This window comes from Brienomyrus brachyistius, chromosome 23 (assembly GCF_023856365.1).
Source record: "Brienomyrus brachyistius isolate T26 chromosome 23, BBRACH_0.4, whole genome shotgun sequence".
Classification (NCBI taxonomy): Eukaryota; Metazoa; Chordata; class Actinopteri; order Osteoglossiformes; family Mormyridae; genus Brienomyrus; species Brienomyrus brachyistius.
Window position 1 is genome coordinate 17,131,128 of NC_064555.1, and position 20,988 is coordinate 17,152,115.

The 20,988-nt window shown below is 44.5% G+C and overlaps 3 protein-coding genes across 6 annotated transcripts; 1 reads left to right on the forward strand and 2 right to left on the reverse strand.

The window, feature by feature from the left end:
- Positions 1-14: 14 nt before the first annotated feature.
- On the reverse strand, positions 15-3,473 carry LOC125719419 (elongation factor 1-alpha, somatic form-like). The gene is made up of 8 exons (XM_048994167.1): positions 3,314-3,473; positions 2,579-2,740; positions 1,828-2,007; positions 1,444-1,740; positions 1,198-1,348; positions 863-1,119; positions 545-779; positions 15-439 (listed from the first exon to the last, which is right to left on the reverse strand). The coding sequence occupies exons 2-8, from the start codon at positions 2,720-2,722 to the stop codon at positions 315-317; spliced, it is 1,389 nt and encodes a 462-aa protein (XP_048850124.1). The 5' UTR covers positions 2,723-2,740; positions 3,314-3,473; the 3' UTR covers positions 15-314.
- Positions 3,474-8,707: 5,234 nt separating this feature from the next.
- Positions 8,708-15,691, reverse strand: si:ch1073-513e17.1 (sialin). Of its 2 annotated transcripts, none has more exons than XM_048994080.1 (11): positions 15,524-15,691; positions 14,601-14,787; positions 14,300-14,517; positions 13,997-14,230; positions 13,709-13,883; positions 13,277-13,395; positions 12,443-12,604; positions 11,772-11,904; positions 11,093-11,240; positions 10,751-10,841; positions 8,708-10,304 (listed from the first exon to the last, which is right to left on the reverse strand). In XM_048994080.1, the coding sequence occupies exons 2-11, from the start codon at positions 14,689-14,691 to the stop codon at positions 10,143-10,145; spliced, it is 1,533 nt and encodes a 510-aa protein (XP_048850037.1). In that variant the 5' UTR covers positions 14,692-14,787; positions 15,524-15,691; the 3' UTR covers positions 8,708-10,142. The 2 variants fall into 2 exon arrangements, with proteins under 2 accessions (XP_048850037.1, XP_048850036.1); XM_048994079.1 differs by having other exon boundaries at positions 15,463-15,691.
- A 1,910-nt stretch (positions 15,692-17,601) lies between these two features.
- Positions 17,602-20,950, forward strand: ppt1 (palmitoyl-protein thioesterase 1 (ceroid-lipofuscinosis, neuronal 1, infantile)). 3 transcript variants are annotated; one of them, XM_048994535.1, is made up of 10 exons: positions 17,602-17,731; positions 18,029-18,209; positions 18,728-18,837; positions 18,955-19,082; positions 19,210-19,280; positions 19,403-19,505; positions 19,632-19,722; positions 19,978-20,076; positions 20,161-20,232; positions 20,571-20,950. In XM_048994535.1, the coding sequence occupies exons 2-10, from the start codon at positions 18,101-18,103 to the stop codon at positions 20,691-20,693; spliced, it is 906 nt and encodes a 301-aa protein (XP_048850492.1). In that variant the 5' UTR covers positions 17,602-17,731; positions 18,029-18,100; the 3' UTR covers positions 20,694-20,950. The 3 variants fall into 3 exon arrangements, with proteins under 3 accessions (XP_048850492.1, XP_048850494.1, XP_048850493.1); XM_048994537.1 differs by having other exon boundaries at positions 17,615-17,731; positions 18,084-18,209; XM_048994536.1 differs by lacking the exon at positions 17,602-17,731 and having other exon boundaries at positions 17,738-18,209.
- The last annotated feature ends 38 nt before the right edge of the window (positions 20,951-20,988 follow it).

Genomic DNA, 20,988 nt, shown 5'->3' on the forward strand with positions numbered 1-20,988 from the left:
GGACAAGGCAGAGATTTGATTAGTCATGAAATTCACCTTTATTAGTTATCAGCAGCTTCCTTCCAATTCAAAACTGTGGCAACAGGTGCAGCTTTTAAAAACCATAGCAACTCAAATTTAACAGATGCACTGTCACTTTTAAGTTGACACTGCCACAAGATGTATCCCATTTAGATTCTTTTCCTGCGAAAACTTTTGCGATGGGTTTTGATCAGCATTAGCCAGTCCTTTAGGATAGAGCTCAGGTTCTGAGATACTGCAGGGTGGGGCACTGCAGACCCCAGGGCTGGAGGGACAGCCTTGGGAAGGAGAGTTCACTTCGTCTTGGCGGCCTTCTGTGCGGATTTGGTCACCTTGCCACCGGAGGAGGCCTTCTTGTCGACGGCCTTGATCACCCCGACGGCCACCGTCTGCCTCATGTCACGCACAGCGAAGCGACCTGCAAGCAACATCCGTCAGTTACCCACAAGCCACACCACTTAACGTCAACCCAACCAAGTAGTCCACAGGATGGAGGGTACCAGGGCATCCTGAAGCAACTCACCCAGAGGAGGGTATTCGGAGAAGCTCTCCACACACATGGGCTTTCCAGGGACCATCTCAACGATGGCAGCATCACCAGACTTCAGGCTCTTGGGATTGTCCTCCAGCTTTTTGCCAGAACGACGATCGATCTTCTCCTTGAGCTCACTGAACTTGCAGGCAATGTGGGCAGTGTGGCAGTCCAGCACGGGGGCATATCCAGCATTGATCTGACCAGGGTGGTTCAGGATGATGACCTTTAAGAGAAAAGCAAAAATATTACTCCATGCATTGCAAGACCATCACCATCACAGTGAAGAGGCACAGACCAGGATCTCACCTGAGCAGTGAAGGATCCAGCCTCCTGAGGGGGGTCATTCTTGCTGTCGCCAGCCACATTACCACGACGGATGTCCTTCACAGACACGTTCTTGACGTTGAAACCCACATTGTCTCCAGGCAGGGCCTCGACCAGGGTCTCGTGGTGCATCTCCACAGACTTCACCTCAGTGGTCACGTTGGCGGGGGCAAAGGTCACCACCATACCGGCCTTGAGGGTGCCAGTCTCCACACGGCCCACGGGCACAGTTCCGATACCTGTCGAGGGAACAGCACTTAGATACTCATGCACTTTCCACATCACTCACGCAAGTAGAGTATTCAAATGATACATACCGCCAATCTTGTAGACATCCTGCAGGGGGAGACGCAGGGCCTTCTCAGTGGGACGGGAGGGAGGCAGGATGGAGTCCAGAGCCTCCAGAAGGGTGACACCACTGGCATTCCCCTCCTTGCGCTCCACCTTCCATCCCTTGAACCAGGGCATCTATACACAGGAAGAGGTCAATGAAAACGTGCAAAATTAGTCCATGTGTAAAATGCAGCAACAAGATTCCCTGTGCCTGGGTGCCGCCTACTCACATTGCTGCTGGGCTCAAGCATGTTGTCACCGTGCCAGCCAGAGATGGGCACGAAGGCAACGGTGGCAGGGTTGTAGCCGATCTTCTTGATGTAGGTGCTGACTTCCTTGGTGATTTCCTCGAAACGCTTCTGGCTGTAGGGGGGCTCAGTGGAGTCCATCTTGTTGACTCCCACGATGAGCTGCTTCACTCCCAGGGTGAAGGCCAGGAGGGCATGTTCACGGGTCTGTCCATTCTTGGAGATACCAGCCTCGAACTCGCCCACACCACCAGCCACGATCAGCACAGCGCAGTCAGCCTGTGGGGGCAGGCATCATCAGCATCGGGGGGGGGCGAGGAAAATGCCAAGCTCGGAATTCCAGCCATTCGGCTGCCAAGTCTTTACCTGCGAGGTGCCAGTGATCATGTTCTTGATGAAGTCCCTGTGTCCAGGGGCATCGATGATGGTGACGTAGTACTTGCTGGTCTCAAACTTCCAGAGGGAGATGTCGATGGTGATACCACGCTCACGCTCGGCCTTCAGCTTGTCCAGCACCCAGGCGTACTTGAAGGAGCCTTTGCCCATCTGAAAAGTAAACACATGCGTGTCAAACTGGCTGATGGGTCATATTCCTTTCTATGCTTTCAAATAAACACAGCATCTCAAGTGTCACCAACTCTGATCAGTTAGCTGGCATGAGGAAAGTCTGCACACATTTACGTGTATGCAACAGTATTTAGACTCGTCAATTTCCATAACCGCATAATACAAATTCACTGTGAGATGAGATCAAAGTCAGTTAGCAACCCTATCACACCATTCTGACATTCCAGCCATGTAAGGGTAACAGCAACAGGGTTCGAAATCATTGCTTAATGCAATGAAAATGCTGCCATGCCTCAATCCAAAATTACACACTAGTCAACTGTACCACTACGCTATAAATACAGAAATATTCCGTTTATAAGACTTCGTGAGTCATGGGGGTACGTGCGCCGACAAAGTGCAGCGTCATCGCCTTCACGTCTGCGCATGCGCCGCCCCCACCCGCCCGGCTTGTTCGGGCCCAGCACGCACGCTTCGGCCGCCATCTTGAATTGCGGACCACGTTTAAAAGTGAAAAGTTTGAGACGTGAAAAGCCGACGCGCAACACACCTCAGCAGCCTCCTTCTCGAATTTCTCGATGGTTCTCTTGTCGATGCCTCCGCACTTGTAGATCAGATGGCCGGTCGTGGTGGACTTGCCAGAGTCGACATGGCCGATAACCACGATGTTGATGTGGGTCTTTTCCTTTCCCATTGTTGATTAGTTACGTTTCTAAAATAAAAAAGAAAACGCACTACTGAGTACATATACAGTAATATTTAACTATCATTTGCAATGTGAACATCGGATGACAAAACCACGACCATCCACCGCCCTCGGCCTTTCAAGCCGGGCCCGGACCGTACGACACGTGTTACTTAAGGCAGCGTCGTATTAAGTTACGAGATTCCGAAAATGCCAGGATTAACCATCCCGAAGGTGGTCTGGCTGCCAGACTCCACTTTTACAGGAGAAAGATACAGCCCCGCTTGCTCTGGCCTAGGACCCTGCTTTTCCTGGCAACGTTCTTTGTTCGTACCCGGCAGCCCGCCCCCATCCGTATGAAAGCGGACAAAATATACACTATTCTTCAAAAATGATCGAAAACACATCTTTAAAAACAACAACCTGGATTACAAAAAAAAGATTCAGGTAACTCAAAGTTTTTTCTAAAAAAAAAGTTCACAAGAAAATAAACTATAATACAAAAAGACAAACAAAAAGTTAATGAAGTAAACTACATGTAACAAATATTAAATTAAGTATTTGGGAGAAACTTCAGAAGATATTAACCACTATACTTACCAGGGTTATACGATCACTCGACCACAGCCACTACCCCTAGCCAGGTAACAGAAAGAGGAGGAACAGAAGTCTGTGTCGGAGGTTTTATAGACGGGGAGGCGGCTAGACGGGGCTGCACCCCCCGCTTCCTCTCGCCCTCCCAATTCAGCCCGCAAATCACACGGAATTCCGCGAAAAACTCCCCGCCTGTCCGTCGACGTCATCGCTAGCTCTCTGCGCTGCACAACTTTTTTATATCGCCTATTACTAGTTGCATTTGCTTTATAATGTTTTAGAAAGACCATATGTCCGTTTTCGGACCTCAGTGCGTAAGTTGGCAAGGTTTATTCTCCAATTTAAATGTATATGAGGGCTTTTTAAAACGTGAAGTTACACATGGAATGTGGGCGTTGTTCCAACTGGTAATACAACCAGGATTGGGGTCAAATTCCGCTGTGACTCCCTTTCCCACGTATTATAACACATATGTGTTATGTGAAAAGTAAACGTTTCTCATAAATCCTTCTTGTGCTTAATGGATATATAGACCTATACTTGAAAAAAAAAATTATATACATAAATATTTTTTTACAAGGAGAGATGAAAACGTGCATTTGTTTTAAATGGGTTACCTCTACTGAAATTGAGGTTACAGGGAACATCGTTAAATGAAACTTAAACATTCACTCTCACATTTCCTCCAGCTAACACCGTGTTCTTAACACAGATTCCCGTGTCGGCCTCTGCCTGTCTCATTCACAGGAAGACCTGAATTTGGCGTGACTCACACATAAATACCGGCTTAACTAGTCACTAGAGTGGCCATATTCTCAAAGAGTTGCTCAAAAACTGAGATTTATGGGCCCAGCCTTGTGGAATATTTGAAGTCATTCACAAATGTATGTACACTTCACTGCCAATCTCTATCAACTTCTTAATCTGAATGCCAAAGTTAAATCAGGCTTTTGCTGAATGTCTCCTACCCTCAGGAAATAGCACCTCTTATGGTAAATAGCGCTGGAATCTCCTTAGTCTTTGTTTAGTTTTAAATGAAGAAATACAAGCTCTGTGAGAGTGATAACATTTCAATATATGGCCTCCTTGCCCCCTGAAATGCATAATGGCCAATCGGCATGACAAACTTGCATTCTGCTCCAAAGTGTTTACATGGCAAATGGCGGCCAGACGAGGCAGATGCCTGCTTATTGTTTCGGAAATTCAGGGTGATCAGCGCTCATCTCTGAATCCTTTCAAATTGAAAGTGAGCTATCAGACTGGCCCGGTGAGGGTACTTCGCCCAGTTACTATCCACGTTGTAACTGCTGGTTTTATTTCTTACTCACGATCGCCTTTCTGTATATTTCCATGCACTATATCTGAATTCTTGGGAGTTTCCAGTATCATCATCCACATTACAATCACAGTCAAAAGTCCCCTTGGAATCAATAAGTATGTGGAATGTTTATTACTATGAACTGGGAACCATTGTGAGGGAGCAATATTGACATCCAACCATTTTTTTATATAGCATTTAGCATCCATTTTGGTCATAGCATTTAAATGCGCCAACCCTACCAAGCAGGCGGTTAGATGTGTCATTCTGTCTTGATGTCACATCTTAAAATGTCACGTCTATCTTATGTTTATATGTCTTAGTATTTGTCTTAGAAATTATGACCAACAAAAACGACGTTTGAGCTCGGTGTACGACACCGTGCGTCAGGTATCGGATGTTCTCTTGTGTAGCCTCTGTTATATTTGACAGTATAATGAAGCTGTTTTGATCTAATTGTGTGCTTCTGTCTTTGTACCTCAGTTTATCTTTGGAGGTTGCTCATTGGGTTCTTGGGTCAAAGGTCAGGTGCTCAGTGGCCATGCTCGTTGCAGGGTAGGCACCCAACTCTGTCAGCTGGCTGTCTCTCTCTCTCCAGTCTGCCCACTCTCTCTCTCTCTCTCTCTGCCCCAGTGCATATGGCAGACACAGCCATCAGCTGTGGTGCTCAATCACAGTCGAGACAGAGCTAGAGAAATAGCACCATGCTTAGGGGAAATTCACAGAAGAGTTTTCAGTAACCGAACGGAACAATACAAGGGGCCAATCAAGAGAGACAGAGAAAGACAACAGGCCACCTAGAAAGAAGAGAGGCGATGTTCTAAAAAGAGTCAAGGCGAGAACCTTCCAGTGGTGGAATTTCCTAGACTCAATAATACATCACTTACACTTTATCGTGATTTACTCTCAGTTTTCGATTATGAAATACTTTTTTGTAGTTGAAAAGTAGGAAAATAAGCACATCCGCGCTTGATGTTTTATTGTCAGCTCAGCCAGGAAGGACAGAAGATCAATCAGAATGAGTTGGGGAGAATTGTAAAACCCATCAGTACCTCTCTAAGGTCAAACCTGAATAAGATATTATTCTAAAGAAATTTTACATCCAGAAAAGCTTGACATACGGCAAAGAAGGTTTGTCTGCAGATATTGACAATTTACGATTTTTCAGATGAATGAACCAAAGCTATGGAAAAAAAAAATGTTTACAGAGCTGTGACAAGCAAGACTGTAGCGGGTTTACGGTCACCTCTTACAGGGTCGGCTATCAGCCGCCTGACACGTCAGCAGTGGTGTTTCTCAGTGACTGCTGGCTGTACTGACCCTATGCAATTCAGCCCTGGGGTGTTTAACCTATCTTAACCTATCTATTATTTGAATAATAAGTAATTTTAACAAGTGGGGGTAACAATAGGTAAATGACCAATTTGGGCTGGACACACTGGCCACTAAACACAGATAAGTTATAGTGAAGATAAGGAGGCAGAACGCGGGGGCAGGAGCAGCTACAAGACAGCAATTGTGGCAGGGATACGCAGGAGGAGGCAAGGACCCAGAATTAGCTGGAGCGGAGTGAGCGACGGGCACCCTGTGTGCCTCCCTGTGTTTTAATGAAACATGCCCATAGTCATTATTTCAACGAAGTGGTTATTCTTGCACTGGTTTATTTCAGAGTGCTTTAACTGAAGATAATGGTGGCAGCTGACAAGCACCTCTAAAGGGTGACAGCGTTCTACAAGGTTAGGAGACTGACTCTGGATGAAGGAAATGAAGGGAGGGGGCGACAGCTGGGGGCCGATAGCTGGGAGCTGAGGAACGCTGTAGCATCAGCTGTCCATCCATTTCATCAATTGTTCCTCTGGATCTCACGCACACACACACACACACACACACACACACACACGCACACACACACACACACACAGAAACTTTAATCAGTACTTCTGACACGTCCGACGAAGGCTCTTGCACACCTATCTAAAACATCACCAGAAGGTTTTGCAGTGGCACTGCTCTCAACTCAGATCTCAGCAGCCAGGGGTGGAGGAGGGGTCTCACAGCAGGGGGGTGCCCCCCTCTGTAAAATTTGCAGATGGGGTGGGGTGCGGCACCTGGACTTCACACTCACACTTTAGCAGTCACTTCTGGGGGGTTAACTGGCTGGAGGAGATAAGACTTAACCAAGGAGGGAGTCACTAATCTTTTTAGGTCTCTCTGATAGCTGCATGTCTAAACACTCACCTGACCAAAGAATCTTAAAACCTGTGGATGTTTAAATAAAATTCACATTTGCATACACCAAGTATCAAATGTAACAAGTCTGCTAAACTTAATTTAGCTGTTGTTGCTTTTAAAGTTGATGAATTTGCCTGGAGATTAATTTAATTAAAAAGCAGCGGTTTTATGATGTTCTGTGTATCACATAACAGTAACTTGCTGGTGACTGCATATCCAAGACCCTTTCAGGATAAAAAACCATTACATATGAAAGCTGCTTAGGGGTTCATTTTAAAAGACACACGCGACAGAAGATGATTTCATTGTTACCTATGAATAGGGCTGCTCCGATTACCTAGCTGAGCCCAGTGCCTAAGTGTGGGGAAAAATGTATATAGGATAGTCTTCTTCCATCTTATTGATACTTGAAGTTTCCCTTTAAATGCTATAAAACAATTAATAAACAGGTTAATCCTTTTATGTCTATTTTTAAGAGCAGTACACCCATGAATGACGTTTCTTTGATCGTTTTTTTGTACCGGTTCTGTTACTAAAATCAAGACTCGTCCTCTTTTTCATTACGAAATTAAGAAACTCACGTCCAAATCTTCACGCTATACGCTACAGTCACTTTTTGGGTCAGGCAATTTGGGGACCGATACACTTATGGTTTCAAACGAGTAAGTTATTTGTGAGGTGTGGCTTTAAAAAACCGGTTTCACGAAAGCACAACGGCAAGTAATAAGTGCTACACATGGGAGATGGAGAATCTTGTCCTTTAGTCGGTTGTCTTTTCAACGCATATCATCTGTATTTCTTTCGTAAATGATAAAAATATTCAGCAATTAAAAACTAGACAGACTAGTCAGATACATTCATGCTTCAGTAAGTATCTCACGTACATTCTTTGAGGTTTGAGGGTGTGGTCAGCTTTATTTCTGCAGCCATGGTGACAATACACTTACTATTAAAAAAATATGTCCTATATTCCAGGGAAGGAATACAGCTCAGGCGACCATGTGTCATCAATATATTAATCTAGGGTATCTACGCATCCATTTTACGTACATTTTAGTATTTTTTTTAACCTACTTTGAGCACATTTAAACTATGTCCGGAGGGTTTTGAAACAATATAATTACAGAGAAAGAATCCGGTAATCAACTTTTCCGCCACCATGAGTGTATGTGGTCATTATAAATAAATGAATAAATTCTTTGCTATTTGAGGTTACCATTGTGAGGACGGTGAGTTGCTTAATTTGATACATTTTAAGCACACTGAAAAAACACCTATAACGGAGAAGCTGGCAATGAACAGACGCGAAAACAGTCCTAGTTCTGTTACAAGATAAAACCAGGCAGCTTTGCGGACAGGGGCGGCTGTAACGCACAGTAAAGCTGTTACTCTGGGCTTCAGCCACATTCAAGGCGCAGTTTGAGCAGAACCCGGCATCTCTCTAGGGGAGTAAAACAAAATGCATTTTTGTAGCCCGTAATGCATAAAATAAGCGCTCCCGTTTTTCGTTCTTTTTATTTTTTACAATAATCTTTATATTTATGACTGTGCTAATAATTTGAATCAGAACACGCAAAACATCCGGATAATTTAGTTACTATAATTCAGCACATTGTACTAAATTTCGTAGCTTTTGTGGCTCGTCAAACTCGGCAAAACTTTGGTGCGCTGAACAGGATGTACTTCGGCCACCAGAATTGCGCATCCGGGTCATGGATACAATCTGATGCAAGCCTGAGATTCGTGGCGCAAGGGCCTATACTGAAGAGCGCTCGTTTGGGCGCCCCCTGGCGGAGACTCCTTATTATAATTTAAAGTTAAATAAGTTAAATTTTATAGTGACTCATATATCGACTTAATAATTATGTCGTTTATTTCTCAATAAATACACACATTTAAACAAAGATTTAATAACACAATAACTGTTGTTACCTATGACACACAGAATATCTAAACATTCCCAATGTAAATGAACAGCAGTCCTTAACTACCAAACGAAAAAATATTGACATAGATAACTGAATGTAATAAAAAATATAGATAGAAAATGTTTTTCCCTCAATGGGTGATAATTGTTTCATTTTAAAGTGCAATTTTTCTGATGACAAAATAATACACTCGCGGATCACAAGAATTGGCTTTTGCATTGGCCACTAGTACATATGTATAACATTTCATCCCTTTGTTATTTTATATGAAATAACAAAGACATCCTTCACAAAAAACATAAGCTATTATTATTGGTACAATTTGGTGTAGGTCACAAGCCATCCTGACCAGGATAAGTGGGTCTTAGAATAGATGGATTCTTTTATTCAGGTGCAGAGTGGCAGTGCCCTCACTTGTTTACATTTGGGGTCTGAACTGCTGTTAATAAACTCAGTTCATTACCCACCAGCTACCCAGTTCAATCAGGGCAAAGAACAGCACATGTGTAGTTAGATTCATGTTTCCCAACAATGGCTGAATGTGTGTGTTAGATGTAACACACCGGCAGATGCCATTAAGCGTTATGTAAGTGAGGTTACATGTGGAGGCAACATAAAAAGTGCATTTGATTCCCTTCCGTAACATAAAGCATCATATATCAGATAGATGGGAAATGGCTTAACAGCTATCAAATCCCTGAGTAATCACTGGAATGATGGACATTGCAATTTTGAACATCAGCTATGAATCTGCCATATACCCCTACAATAAGACTGCATAATGAAATATCTGTTCATATTTTCTATTTCTGCAGCAAAAGACATTCTGAAAGTGTTTAAAAATTATTGTAAACATCACAGGAAGAAAATTCTAGACGTATATCGTAAATGTGAAATTATCTTTGAATATTTGATCCGAAATGTAAACATGATTCTGATGAGAATTTCGCCAAGAAATCAAAACTGGGTGAAGCAAATGAAGTTGCGAGGCATTTACAGGATAGCATTGAGCGGGATTGGCTGGGCTGTGATAGCTGAAAGACTGCAGGCCACACGCAGCCAATGTGAAATAACTAGGATTGGAACCCACTTTGACAAAGTGGGAAGTACCAGTGGGGGAGCCCATTATTAATATAACTATTATAAGTTTTAATTTCCTATGAATCATGAGAAATCAAACAATGTTAAAATCTTCAATGGTATTTGTAGGAACTTCAGACGTATCTGGCTGTACAGCTTTGGTTTTTTTCTTCCTCAATCAATTACCATGGTCAGGATGTTTATAGCACCATTGTTCTAAGACAGTGTAACAGGAAGTGCCTGGTGGTTTGGCTTGGGAGTTACAGATTAACACGCGTCACCCTGCCCTCCCGCTGCCCTCAGCCCCATCGTCATCGTCACTGAGTGCCCAGCGCTGGACCTTCCCGCTGCCAAAAATGGTAAAGATGAGGGCACCTGCAGCGCTCACTCCGGCTGACACAAGGAAGACGTTCCTCCAGCCCAGTAGGAGGTGCTGTGACTAGAGAAAAGGAAAGTGCAATGGCTTCATTACTGATTAATCTACATCTAAGCAAAGTAAACAACCTGCTAAAAGTCTTTTAGCTATTTCAGGGAATGCACTGCAGGGCCTCCCTATGGACAAATATATCAAGTGGTGAACATTTAATGTCTCAGCCCTGATTGGCAGACAACTCAAAAATGTAGCTGATTTGTTAAAATAAGACCCATTATATTTGATAAAATACAACACAACCTCACCCAAATAGCAGCCAGTGGAACCAGCCATACCAACAATAGCTTGTAAATAATTTTAATTTTGAAATAATATTGATTCAATTTTTATATGTTATTTCCATATATTTGCTAATTAATGACATAAATGCATAAAAAAGTATCAATTTGGCTGGAATCAAATAAAAATGAACTGTTTACAAACACTTTGATGGTCATGATGTCAGCACTTACATCTTTGGTGAAGTAACCCACAGCGATGGGCGCGACCACCCCAGGGATGGTCCCGAACGTGTTGGTGATTCCCAGCAACATGCCTGCATACCTAAGAGAGAGGATGCTCAAACTAGGTGCCCACTGCACTAACCCAGAGGGGATTCCATGAAGCAGGATTAAAGGAAAGTCTGGCTTTCTTTAGATACTTTCATGGAATACCCCCCCCCCCCCGGTCAGTCCCTTAGCCCATGGTGAAGGAACTGGTGGCCAGGTGACGCCATTGTTTCATACAAATACTAGAATGATGATGTGTGCGACCAGACTGTGGTCTGTGGGGGGGGTGCCTCAAGCAGGACATACCGAGGCGCAATGTCAATCTGGTTAATGAAGACTCCAGCAGCGCTGATGCCTCCGATGGTGGAGGAGACTGTGAGGAAGATGACGGCCAGCGACTGGCTGCATCCCACAAAGCCCATGGCAGCCAGGAAGGCAGCCGGCAAGAGGAGGCCTGAGCGGGGAACAGTACCGGCATGACACGCTGAACTAGACCGACATTGCTGTTATTATGGTCATTATTATTGTTATTATTATTGCTGTTGTTGTCGCTCTTGATGCTTAGACCGAGTTCTGTTTCAGGTTATCTGGGTGTACGTACTGAGCACCATACTTTCATAGTGATGCCTCACTCTTTAGACCATGTTCTGTGTTTTAGCATTTAAGCATTTTAGTTGCCCTTTTTGATATGCTCCATCCATCCATCCATCCATCCATCCACCCACCTGCCTACCTACCTACCTAATCTCATTAACTAGAATTGGGTCAGTTTCTGTTTTCCTTCTTCACTTGCCTTTGTCTTTGGCCTTACCAGCCCTCACGATTCATTTAGCACCATTTCCGTAGCACAATCTTGTTCTTTTCGCATTTGTATTCTTCATTTGCCAGCCATTAAGAATTCACTGTATTCCTTTTTATAACATTTGACAATTAACTGAGCCTCAGTCGTCCCTCCCAGGCCCAGATCCCTTGTATCCCTGCTTGCCTGTGAGGGTGAAGATCTTTCGGACTGCCGTGATGCTTAGGAGTTTTCTCTCCAGCAGCTTGTCTGCCATGACACCAGACAGCATCGAAAACAGCCCACCACCCAGGTAGGGTAAGGCCGACAGGAAGCTGTTCTGAAGACGCAGGCCGTTACATGTGTGGGTGGGAGTTAGAGAAGCAGTTAAACAGGTAATGTTAACCAAACCTTGCTGAATCATGCAATAAACTGAAAAGCGCATTCCAGTCTGGTAAAAAATCTAAGGGCGTGTGAGGTGAATGTGCACAGGAACATGTCAACATTCCACCTGTCAACCATCACTCACACTTCCACCTGTCAGAAATCGGCATTACCTCCACCTGTCAACCAGCGCTCATACCTCCACCTGTCCCCCATTGCCAATACCTCCACCTGTCCCCCATTGCCAATACCTCCACCTGTCCACCATCACTCATACCTCCACCTGTTCACCATCACTCATACCTCCACCTATCCTCCATCGCTTACACCTCCACCTGACCTCCATCGCTCATACCTCCACCTGTCCTCCATCGCTCATACCTCCACCTGTCCACCATCACTCATACCTCCACCTATCCTCCATCGCTTACACCTCCACCTGTCCCCCATCACTCATACCTCCCAGCTGCCTCCTCGGCCGGAATCCCCATTACCTGCTGGAGGTTAAAGTGAAGCACATTGTCCATGTAGATGGGCAACGAGGTCAGCAGGGTATAGTAGCTCCAGTTGCCACACATCTGGGAGATGATGATTGCCCACAGGGGCACAGAGAGCAGCATGGGCAGGACTGGCACCATCCAGCCATGGGCACTTCCCTGCGGTGGGTGAGCAGAGGTTTTTTATTATATACACCATACTGAAATATTTTCATATATATACATTCCTGGGAAAAAAATGAGCTAAAGCCAAATTGCACAACAATAAGCTTAGGCCATTTTTTTGGTCAGTGATGTACACACGTATAGGGGTGGCCGGCGGGTTTGACCCTCCTGTAGTCGGCATGGGGACACTGCGTGGATCGCAGTGCACCCATGCAGTGACGGGGACACTGTGCTGTAAAAATGGTTCTGTCCTTCGGATGAGATGTAAAACCGAGGTCCTTACTCTCTGAGGTCATAAAACATTCCTGGGCATCTTTTGAAAGAATAGCAGTGGTGGCCCGATGTCTTGGCTAAAATTGCCCACTGTGGCCCATTCAAGTCTTGCCTCCTAATCATCCCCTATATCTAAGTGGTGAATCTTCTCCTACCCCTGCACCACCTTAACCTATGTGTGGTGATCGTACTGGTGCAGAATGGCTGCTGTGAAGTGGTTCTCCACCATTTCTGTAGAGTACTTTGGGTGTCTTTAAACGCACTATATAAATATAATATTCAATCACTCATTCATTCATATGTATACATTGTATATCGGTTTTGTAGAAAAGGTGCCATCTAGTGGTCATATATGGGCAGGCACTATTTTAAGCACACAGGGTGTTGCATTACCTGTGACCCAATGGAGTTGATGATGTAATCTCTCTCTCGCTTGCTGATTCGTGGATGAGACTGAGGCTCATCAGTCACAAGACAAAACCAGAACACTGCCCATAGACAGCCACCGCCCCCTGGTGGAGAATGTGAGAATAATGCGTGACAGTGAACTAAATCAGTGAATGCATGTTTTTGTTACAGGGAAAGCGCGAGAGTAAATAAATCCTGGATGCAGTTATCTACAACAATGATCATGGGGGAGCTTACATGTGTGTTAGAGGGGATGCTAAGCTCATTCTGGATTTTCGAGACCCCTGGGGTAGGTAATGGCAAATACAGAGTGATTATTATTATTGTTATGTGTGTGACAGCAAGCAGGTCTGTAGGTGTCTGCTGGGGTGTATGTGAGGCAGACAGGACGGGCCTCCTAAAACAGCCATCCATTACCACAGCAGTAGAAGACGGCTGGCCAGCCGAGGTTGTGGCAGATGAAGCCGGTGAGGGGCAGCGCCAAAAAGGCCCCACAGCTGGCCCCCGCTCCCGAGAAGCTGATGAGGCTCGACCTCTCCAAAGGCGGAGCCCAGCGGGCCCACATGGCCATCATTGCTGGAAATGTCACACCCTGAAACACACAGCATCAATACGGATATTTATGTGGAAAAAGCGGTTGTAAAATAAGGAAACGAGAGTGAAACTGAACCTGTGGCACACGGTCACCTAGTCCTGACTTCTCACCTCGCCAAAGCCCTCGAGGGCACGCAGGGCAAACAGCCACGGGACCCCCAGTCCAGCCGCCAGCGGAGTGAGGAGGGTGAGGCCCGCTGTGCCCAGCACCCCTCCGCCCAGGAAGATCCGTCCACCCAGATGCCCGGCTAGATACCCCCCCGGGATCTGAGTCACCAAGTAGCCAAAGAAGAAGGCCCCCAGGAGATAGCCCTGTGTGGTTGAATCCCAGGGATACTGCGGGGCCTGTGAGAGAGTCACAGTTTGTAAGTTTGTCTTTCTCATCCATCAGCGTTCGCGTGAGCGGATCCTCACCCCTCCCGCCTGCTCGGAGCTACTGCTGCCATTCAAACTGGGACCAGAAGTTGGACACTCCTGTGCTTGGGAGCTGTTGCTGGATGGCTGGGAGTTGGTCCCGTTGACCATGGCAACCATGGCGACGCTAAGATTGACACGTAGCCCATAGACGACGGCGAATCCGAAGAACATCAGGGTGGCCAGGGTGCAGCGCACAGAGCAGCACTGTGGGGGCGCTGTGGCACACGACAGATACAAGTCTAGTTTTATGCAGCAAAAGTGACACTCAAAAATTCAACTCAATCAGAGACCAGCACACCTGCTTCGTCCTCTTGTTTCCCCAAAAGTGGTGTGATTTCATCACTCCTCTCATTGAGGACAGGGTTAGTGGAACCCAGGAGCCGCGCCATGGTAACCAGTCACCCAGACTGGCCTTCCTGGTGGTCAGGTGACAGCATAACAAGGTTGTATTCCGTGAGATCACTGCCCCATCCTGACAAGGTGCCCTGTCACAGTGAAAAACCCCACTGGTGAAGGACTGAGCACCGCACAAAACTTAACATCATAAACAAGCAAGTCTCGAGCTGATCAGCTTTGGTGAAAACACTCCTGCAAAGTGCCATAAGCCCCCATAGCTGAGGTCACACTTCTGCTTGCAAATTCCCCTACAAGGGTTACCACATAGGGGAGGATAAACTTAATATGACAACACACAAAATATGGATGAGTTAGACTATGAATAACTATATTCACATAAACGCAACAAGACAAACTGGCAAGTGAGAGATTACAACATGCTGGACAGAGAGGATTTCTATTAGAAATGGGAGAATTTTTTTATCTTAATATCGGAAACTGTATAAATGAGCGCCAAAATCTGTGATTAACTTATCAGACCTAACAGCGGAGTTTGCCCTAAGAAACAAACACTTAAAAAATAAAAAATTTAATTTAAAGGAAAACGAAAACCTGGTCACTGAATTTGTGTGTTCGGTCAGTAATGGGACCTTCTTCAGTTATAATTTAGACACGTTGGATATGTTCATTTTGTACCCCGCATCACAATCACAACAAAGGAGGAGATGTTACCGATCACGGTTTTTACTTGTTGACATACTTCAGTTTAACAACACTTTAAAAGATATACGATGTCACAAAAAATAACGATTAAGAAGCCCTACCTAATAATAGCTAGATGGCTAATAGACTCCAGTGGAGCCGGACGAACTGGGTCCAACTAACTTTCGGTCCAGAGTGTCACCGCATCCCCGGCAGCTGGCAAGGCGGAGAGTCCGGAGAAGTTCGCACACCGAACTTTGTCGTGTCACATGACCGCCCTGGTCTGGCAGCAGGAAGTCGGCGGCGCTGCCAGATGCTGTTGCTGCCACTCGGAGTTTCCCCCAGAAAAGCTCGGGGGGGGGGGGGGTTCCGTTCTGTGAAAACTCGTACACTGCCCAAAACGTAACATCCTCATTCCATAAATTATTATTAAGTGTACAACTTATAAGCTTAGGCCTGCTTAAGTGTTATTTTGGTAAATAGGCTGTACTAGGCTCTGGTGTAATGGCCTGCATTGCTTTCCGCGTATAATCATTTAGCTAAACGCTTACGTGTTATCTGTGCTTGGGGTACAAGGAAACAAAACAGTTTTTTTGTTATGACGAACAAATGGTGAGGTACAATAACGAACTGGTTGTTGCCGACCACGGAAGCTGGCAAACCCCGCGCTAGATGTGACATCCCAAAGAAAGCCAAGGCAAATAGGCAGGAGGAGGCTGAGAGAGACGAGACATATATCAGTCACACACATATGTAGCTCACAGAGAAAAAAAAAACTCAAAATAGTGGCAAGGCAATTCAACCAAAGGGACCAGAAATTTATTTTGTCTTTTTCAGTTTACGTGTTCAGTTTTTATTACAAAGATCGGGGATTATGAATGTTTATACTAAACTATTCCGTATGGACCGCATGTCTAACGCATAAGCTGTTTAATTTATGCCCATTGATTCACCTACTGGGTCCTGTTGGTTTTCATTATGGAAATGAAACAGTTTCTCGTAATTGCTATCCTTAAATATAATGCTTAATTTAATAGTCATGCATTTGCTAATTAATCTCTGTCCTGGGCTTTTTCTCTTGTGATATGGATATCCTGGTTGGTTTTAGAGACGATTTGAATGGCTCTGGTGGGAAAAAAAATGGATGAAACTTTTCAACGGATTACTTATAGCAGTAAATTGCTTCAAAAGAATGAAATTAACAACCATCTCTAAAAGTGCAACCTCAGGAAAGTCACAGTACTTCAAAGAATAAACCACCGCTGAGAACAATGATAAACTAATGTCCCGTCAATGTTGCCACAAGCCAGCGCTCATTTAAAAATTGAATTATTAAAATCAAATTACTTTGTTTTTTTAATATGCACTTATGTAAAATGCTCCCAAACAGACAGAGATATTTATTTTATAAATTAAACACAAGATTATTTTGAATGTTTTTTTTTTACATTTATTCATAAAACTTTTATTTCTAAGAAAAATCTTAAATATGAAAAATGTGCATTAACATATTTGCTATAAAATGTACATCTATCCATCTGGGTGTACTGACTCTCAGACAGCCTGTGTTTGGCTGTGTGGGTACTTACTCTAAGGACCATTCAATAACATGAATCCAATAAGAAATTTAGAATGGACTTCTGAGTATAGGCCAGGGCATGGCTCAGTTTATCATGAGCTTCATTGACCTGATATAGATTCGCTAATCATATCTACGTTCCGTTAGGCAACGATCACTCAAGCTCGAGAAAGTGTTATGAAGCACGTGCACAGATGAGGTAAACTGTGCCAGGATAAATACAGCACAAATAAGTCACACAACACAGAAAATGATATAGCATGTAAAATGCACTGGGTTACAGATACAGGTAAAATTCCCAGGTTATTCGTGCTAACTGATATGAGAAAATGTATAATAGGTGTCGCTTTACTTTTTCTTGTAGAAAAAATAAAACGATTCATTCAACCAACAGCTAGCTCTCTCGAGGAAAATCAAAAGCAAAATTGTAGAAGTTTTATTACAGCAGAGCTTTTGATTGAGCTTTAAGTGGAATGAATTCACATAAAATCACGCCGTTCTGCTACATCGAGTAAGATTTCTTTATTGCCGGTATCATGTGTGAAATTATAGTGACTCCGGTGATGTCCCAGGCTTAACGTCTAAGGATAAAATAATTTAATGGGTCGGAATAACAAAATATTTTCACGTTATTTGACCATGCTTTAACGTAAAAAACAATGTATGTTTCAACTTAATCAGTTATGCATTAGCGATAGCAGTGCTAAACTGGCTAGACGTCGCTCTGCCTCGGCACCAGAAGGGCTGCAGTGGCGCGGTCACGTGACGCGGATGCAACTATAACTGCGGAAACGCGCACCAAATAATCAAAGGTATCAAGTAAACATATTACGCTATTTTCCAATTCATCTCCGTTAGGTGTATGCATTCCGATCGAAAAATTCTTATATTGATTGGTCCGTAAAAACGTGGTATACAACCGGGAAAACCATACCAAGCTATCAGGCGCGAGTAAGCCGGCTTGCCTGTTCAAATTATCATTATCTAATATTGCGTAGACTTAAGGCTACTGTTTACTTAATATTCTGAGCCAATTAGCTCCTTTCAGTCTAGAAACGTTTCTCTCTCGTTTCTGCTTTATATCACGTGATTTCACCTATTGTGTTCAGATTTGACCACAGAAGCTCTGTCGCTGTCTGTCGTTGCTCTGCTCCGTCTGCAAAGCTGTTTCAGTCGCAGAAATGCCGCCGGTGCGTCTGATTATGGGGACCTTAGGGCTGCTGCTCGCTGCCCTGCATCTAGCCTGGGGGTCCAACAATACTCTCCCTCTTGTTATGTGGCATGGAATGGGTAAGACTGTATAAACATGAGTACGGATCAATTGTGTGTTCTAATACGCGTTTCCTCATAAATACGAGCAGGTTGAGACTCACTGATCTTAGATGTTTAAGATACTATTTCATATGCCAAGAATTTAAATGTTGTAGAAAACTGACCGCGTGCATGTGTTGTTTTTTTTCTGTAACTCCTGTTCTTGTTACTTTGCATTATTTTAATATATATGTCTTTACATTTATTGGTCTGCAATGACAAGCATAAGAAATTATACATTTATGGTGAGTGTGACAACAGTGGAGATAACTGGTCTAAACTGGGGGCTGTGTCTATGATCAGAAGGTTGTCAGTTTAAATCCCACTGTTGGGCCCCAGGGAAAGGCTGGGCCCAAATTGCTCCAAAGACTCACTGATCCTGCTTTCCCCAAAAATAATCATGCTTGGAATTGTTTTATAAGAAGGATTTATTTTCTTGTTTCAGAATTACTTCCCCCTTTAAAGGTCATTGTTAACCACCCCCCTCTCATTTACAGGGGATAGCTGTTGTAACCCTTCGAGCATGGGTGCAATAAAGAAGATGGTGGAGGAGGACCTACCTGGGGTGTACGTCCTCTCCTTGATGATTGGCAAGACCATCGTACAGGTATGGCAGTGACCCCCGTGGCCGCCTGTCTCGTCTCCCTTGCTTGTGGCCATCTTGTGCTACATCTTCACACCGTCTCTCTGAATGACCGTCACCTCTCCACCCCCTCCCTGCCAGGACACAGAAAATGGCTTCTTCCTGGATGTGAACACGCAGGTCTCCATGGCATGTGAGCAGCTCACCCAGGACCCCAAGCTGAAGGGGGGCTACAATGCCATGGGATTCTCCCAGGGGGGGCAGTTCTTGTAAGCATGGAGGATGGAGGGCTTGGAGGGTGGTGTTAACCCAAGTTTGCTTTTGTCCGTCTTTTTAATGGCTTGCGAACGAGAAGACTCAGTCTTTTTTGTTTTATATGCTTCCCCATCACCCCAGGAGAGCAGTGGCTCAGCGATGTCCCTCCCCACCCATGAAGACCCTTATTTCTGTTGGGGGTCAGCATCAAGGTATGAGGAGCACACCCCGGGAAATGCCTTTCCTGCTTTTACCGTTGCCTCTGATTCTGAATTTGACCTGTTTCGCTCCAGCGTTCAGTGGTGGTCGTGCGCTTGTGTTTTTACTCTGACAGGGGTGTACGGCCTACCCAGGTGTCCGGGGGAGTCTTCTCATATCTGCGACTGGATTCGTAAGATGCTCAACTCTGGCGCCTATAGTGACTTGGTGCAGAAACAGTGAGTTTCAGTTTGCATTTTTAAGGTCTAGGTGTGTCTGGGTGAGCATGGTCTGTGTCCATCCACTGCTGCGTCACGGCAGACAGAACCCCCGTCATGTGCTCCGTCGTCTCTGCTCTGTCTCAGTTTAGTGCAGGCGCAGTACTGGCATGACCCACTGAATGAGGACCTGTACAAAACTCACAGCCTCTTCCTTGCTGACATCAACCAGGAGCGGGTCAGTGATACATCATCATAATGAACTGTACTTGACGTCATTTAACCATTCCTGCCTTTGTTATCAAAACATTGTCACTTTGACGGCAATGTCAGAATACGTGAACTTCTCACCGCTTTAAATTTTATTATAGCAACAGTTGTCGGTTATGAGTTGTGCATGTTTTTATAGATGGCAAAATTAATTAGTAGTCATTAGTTACGACATGAGTCTGCTTCTAAAATAGCATTTGGGTACCCCTCTTTCTCACGCCAGATGGTTAACGAGTCCTATAAGAAGAACCTGCAATCTCTGGAAAAATTTGTGATGGTTAAGTTCCTGCAGGACAGCGTTGTGGACCCAGTTGACAGCGAGGTATGGAAAACTTAGACTGGCCGACTTAGACTGTGATAATGAGTTGAACAAGAATAATTAATACTGCCTCTCCTGTATCTTCAGTGGTTTGGGTTCTATAAGCCAGGCCAGGGCACAGAGACGGAGACCTTGCAAGAGACCGCTTTGTACAAAGAGGTAAGCGGGTCTTTACACAGAACACGCATTCTTGACACTTGGACTGTGGACTGATTGTAATTTTGAAATGACATTTAGAAAATGTACAAGGTCAATACATCCTCCATTCTTAAGTGTTGTACTTTTCAAAATAAATAAAAAACTTTAAATTGCCTGTTAAGTTAGTGTTTTTGAAGCTTGTTGGTAACTGGTGCCTTTTTCTATGTATAGAAGTGTTTTCAAACGGCATGAACCCCGGAGCTCTTTCTGTTAAAACAGAGCCGTCATTCTTGTCGAGGAACAATGAGGTCCTTTGCAGTTTTCGACCACTTAACGTGAGCGTGAGTGTTCTCCGTTAGGACCGACTGGGCCTGGCCGCTATGGAGAAAGCGGGCAAACTGGTGTTCCTTGCCTCTGAGGGAGATCACCTACAGTTCACCAGGGAATGGTTTGATGCCAAATTACTGCCGTATCTGCGCTAGAAACATCACACAGCCCACCCCAGTCAGGAACCTCCGCGGATGCATACCCACTCCGTCTCTCATTTTGTCTCATCTGCTGTTACTGCTACTAAATTCTTGAAACTAACAATATTACGCTCAAACACCCTATGGTTGGTACCGTTTACATCTCACTGTTTAAATTTAGCTTTTAATACCTATTAAACCAATGGAAAAGGAGTTTATGGAAAGATTTGGATATGTGGTGGAATCAGAAATAAAATTATTTTAACAAAGAATGGTGTAGTGTGTTTCTTAAGACTATGTTTGACAGTCA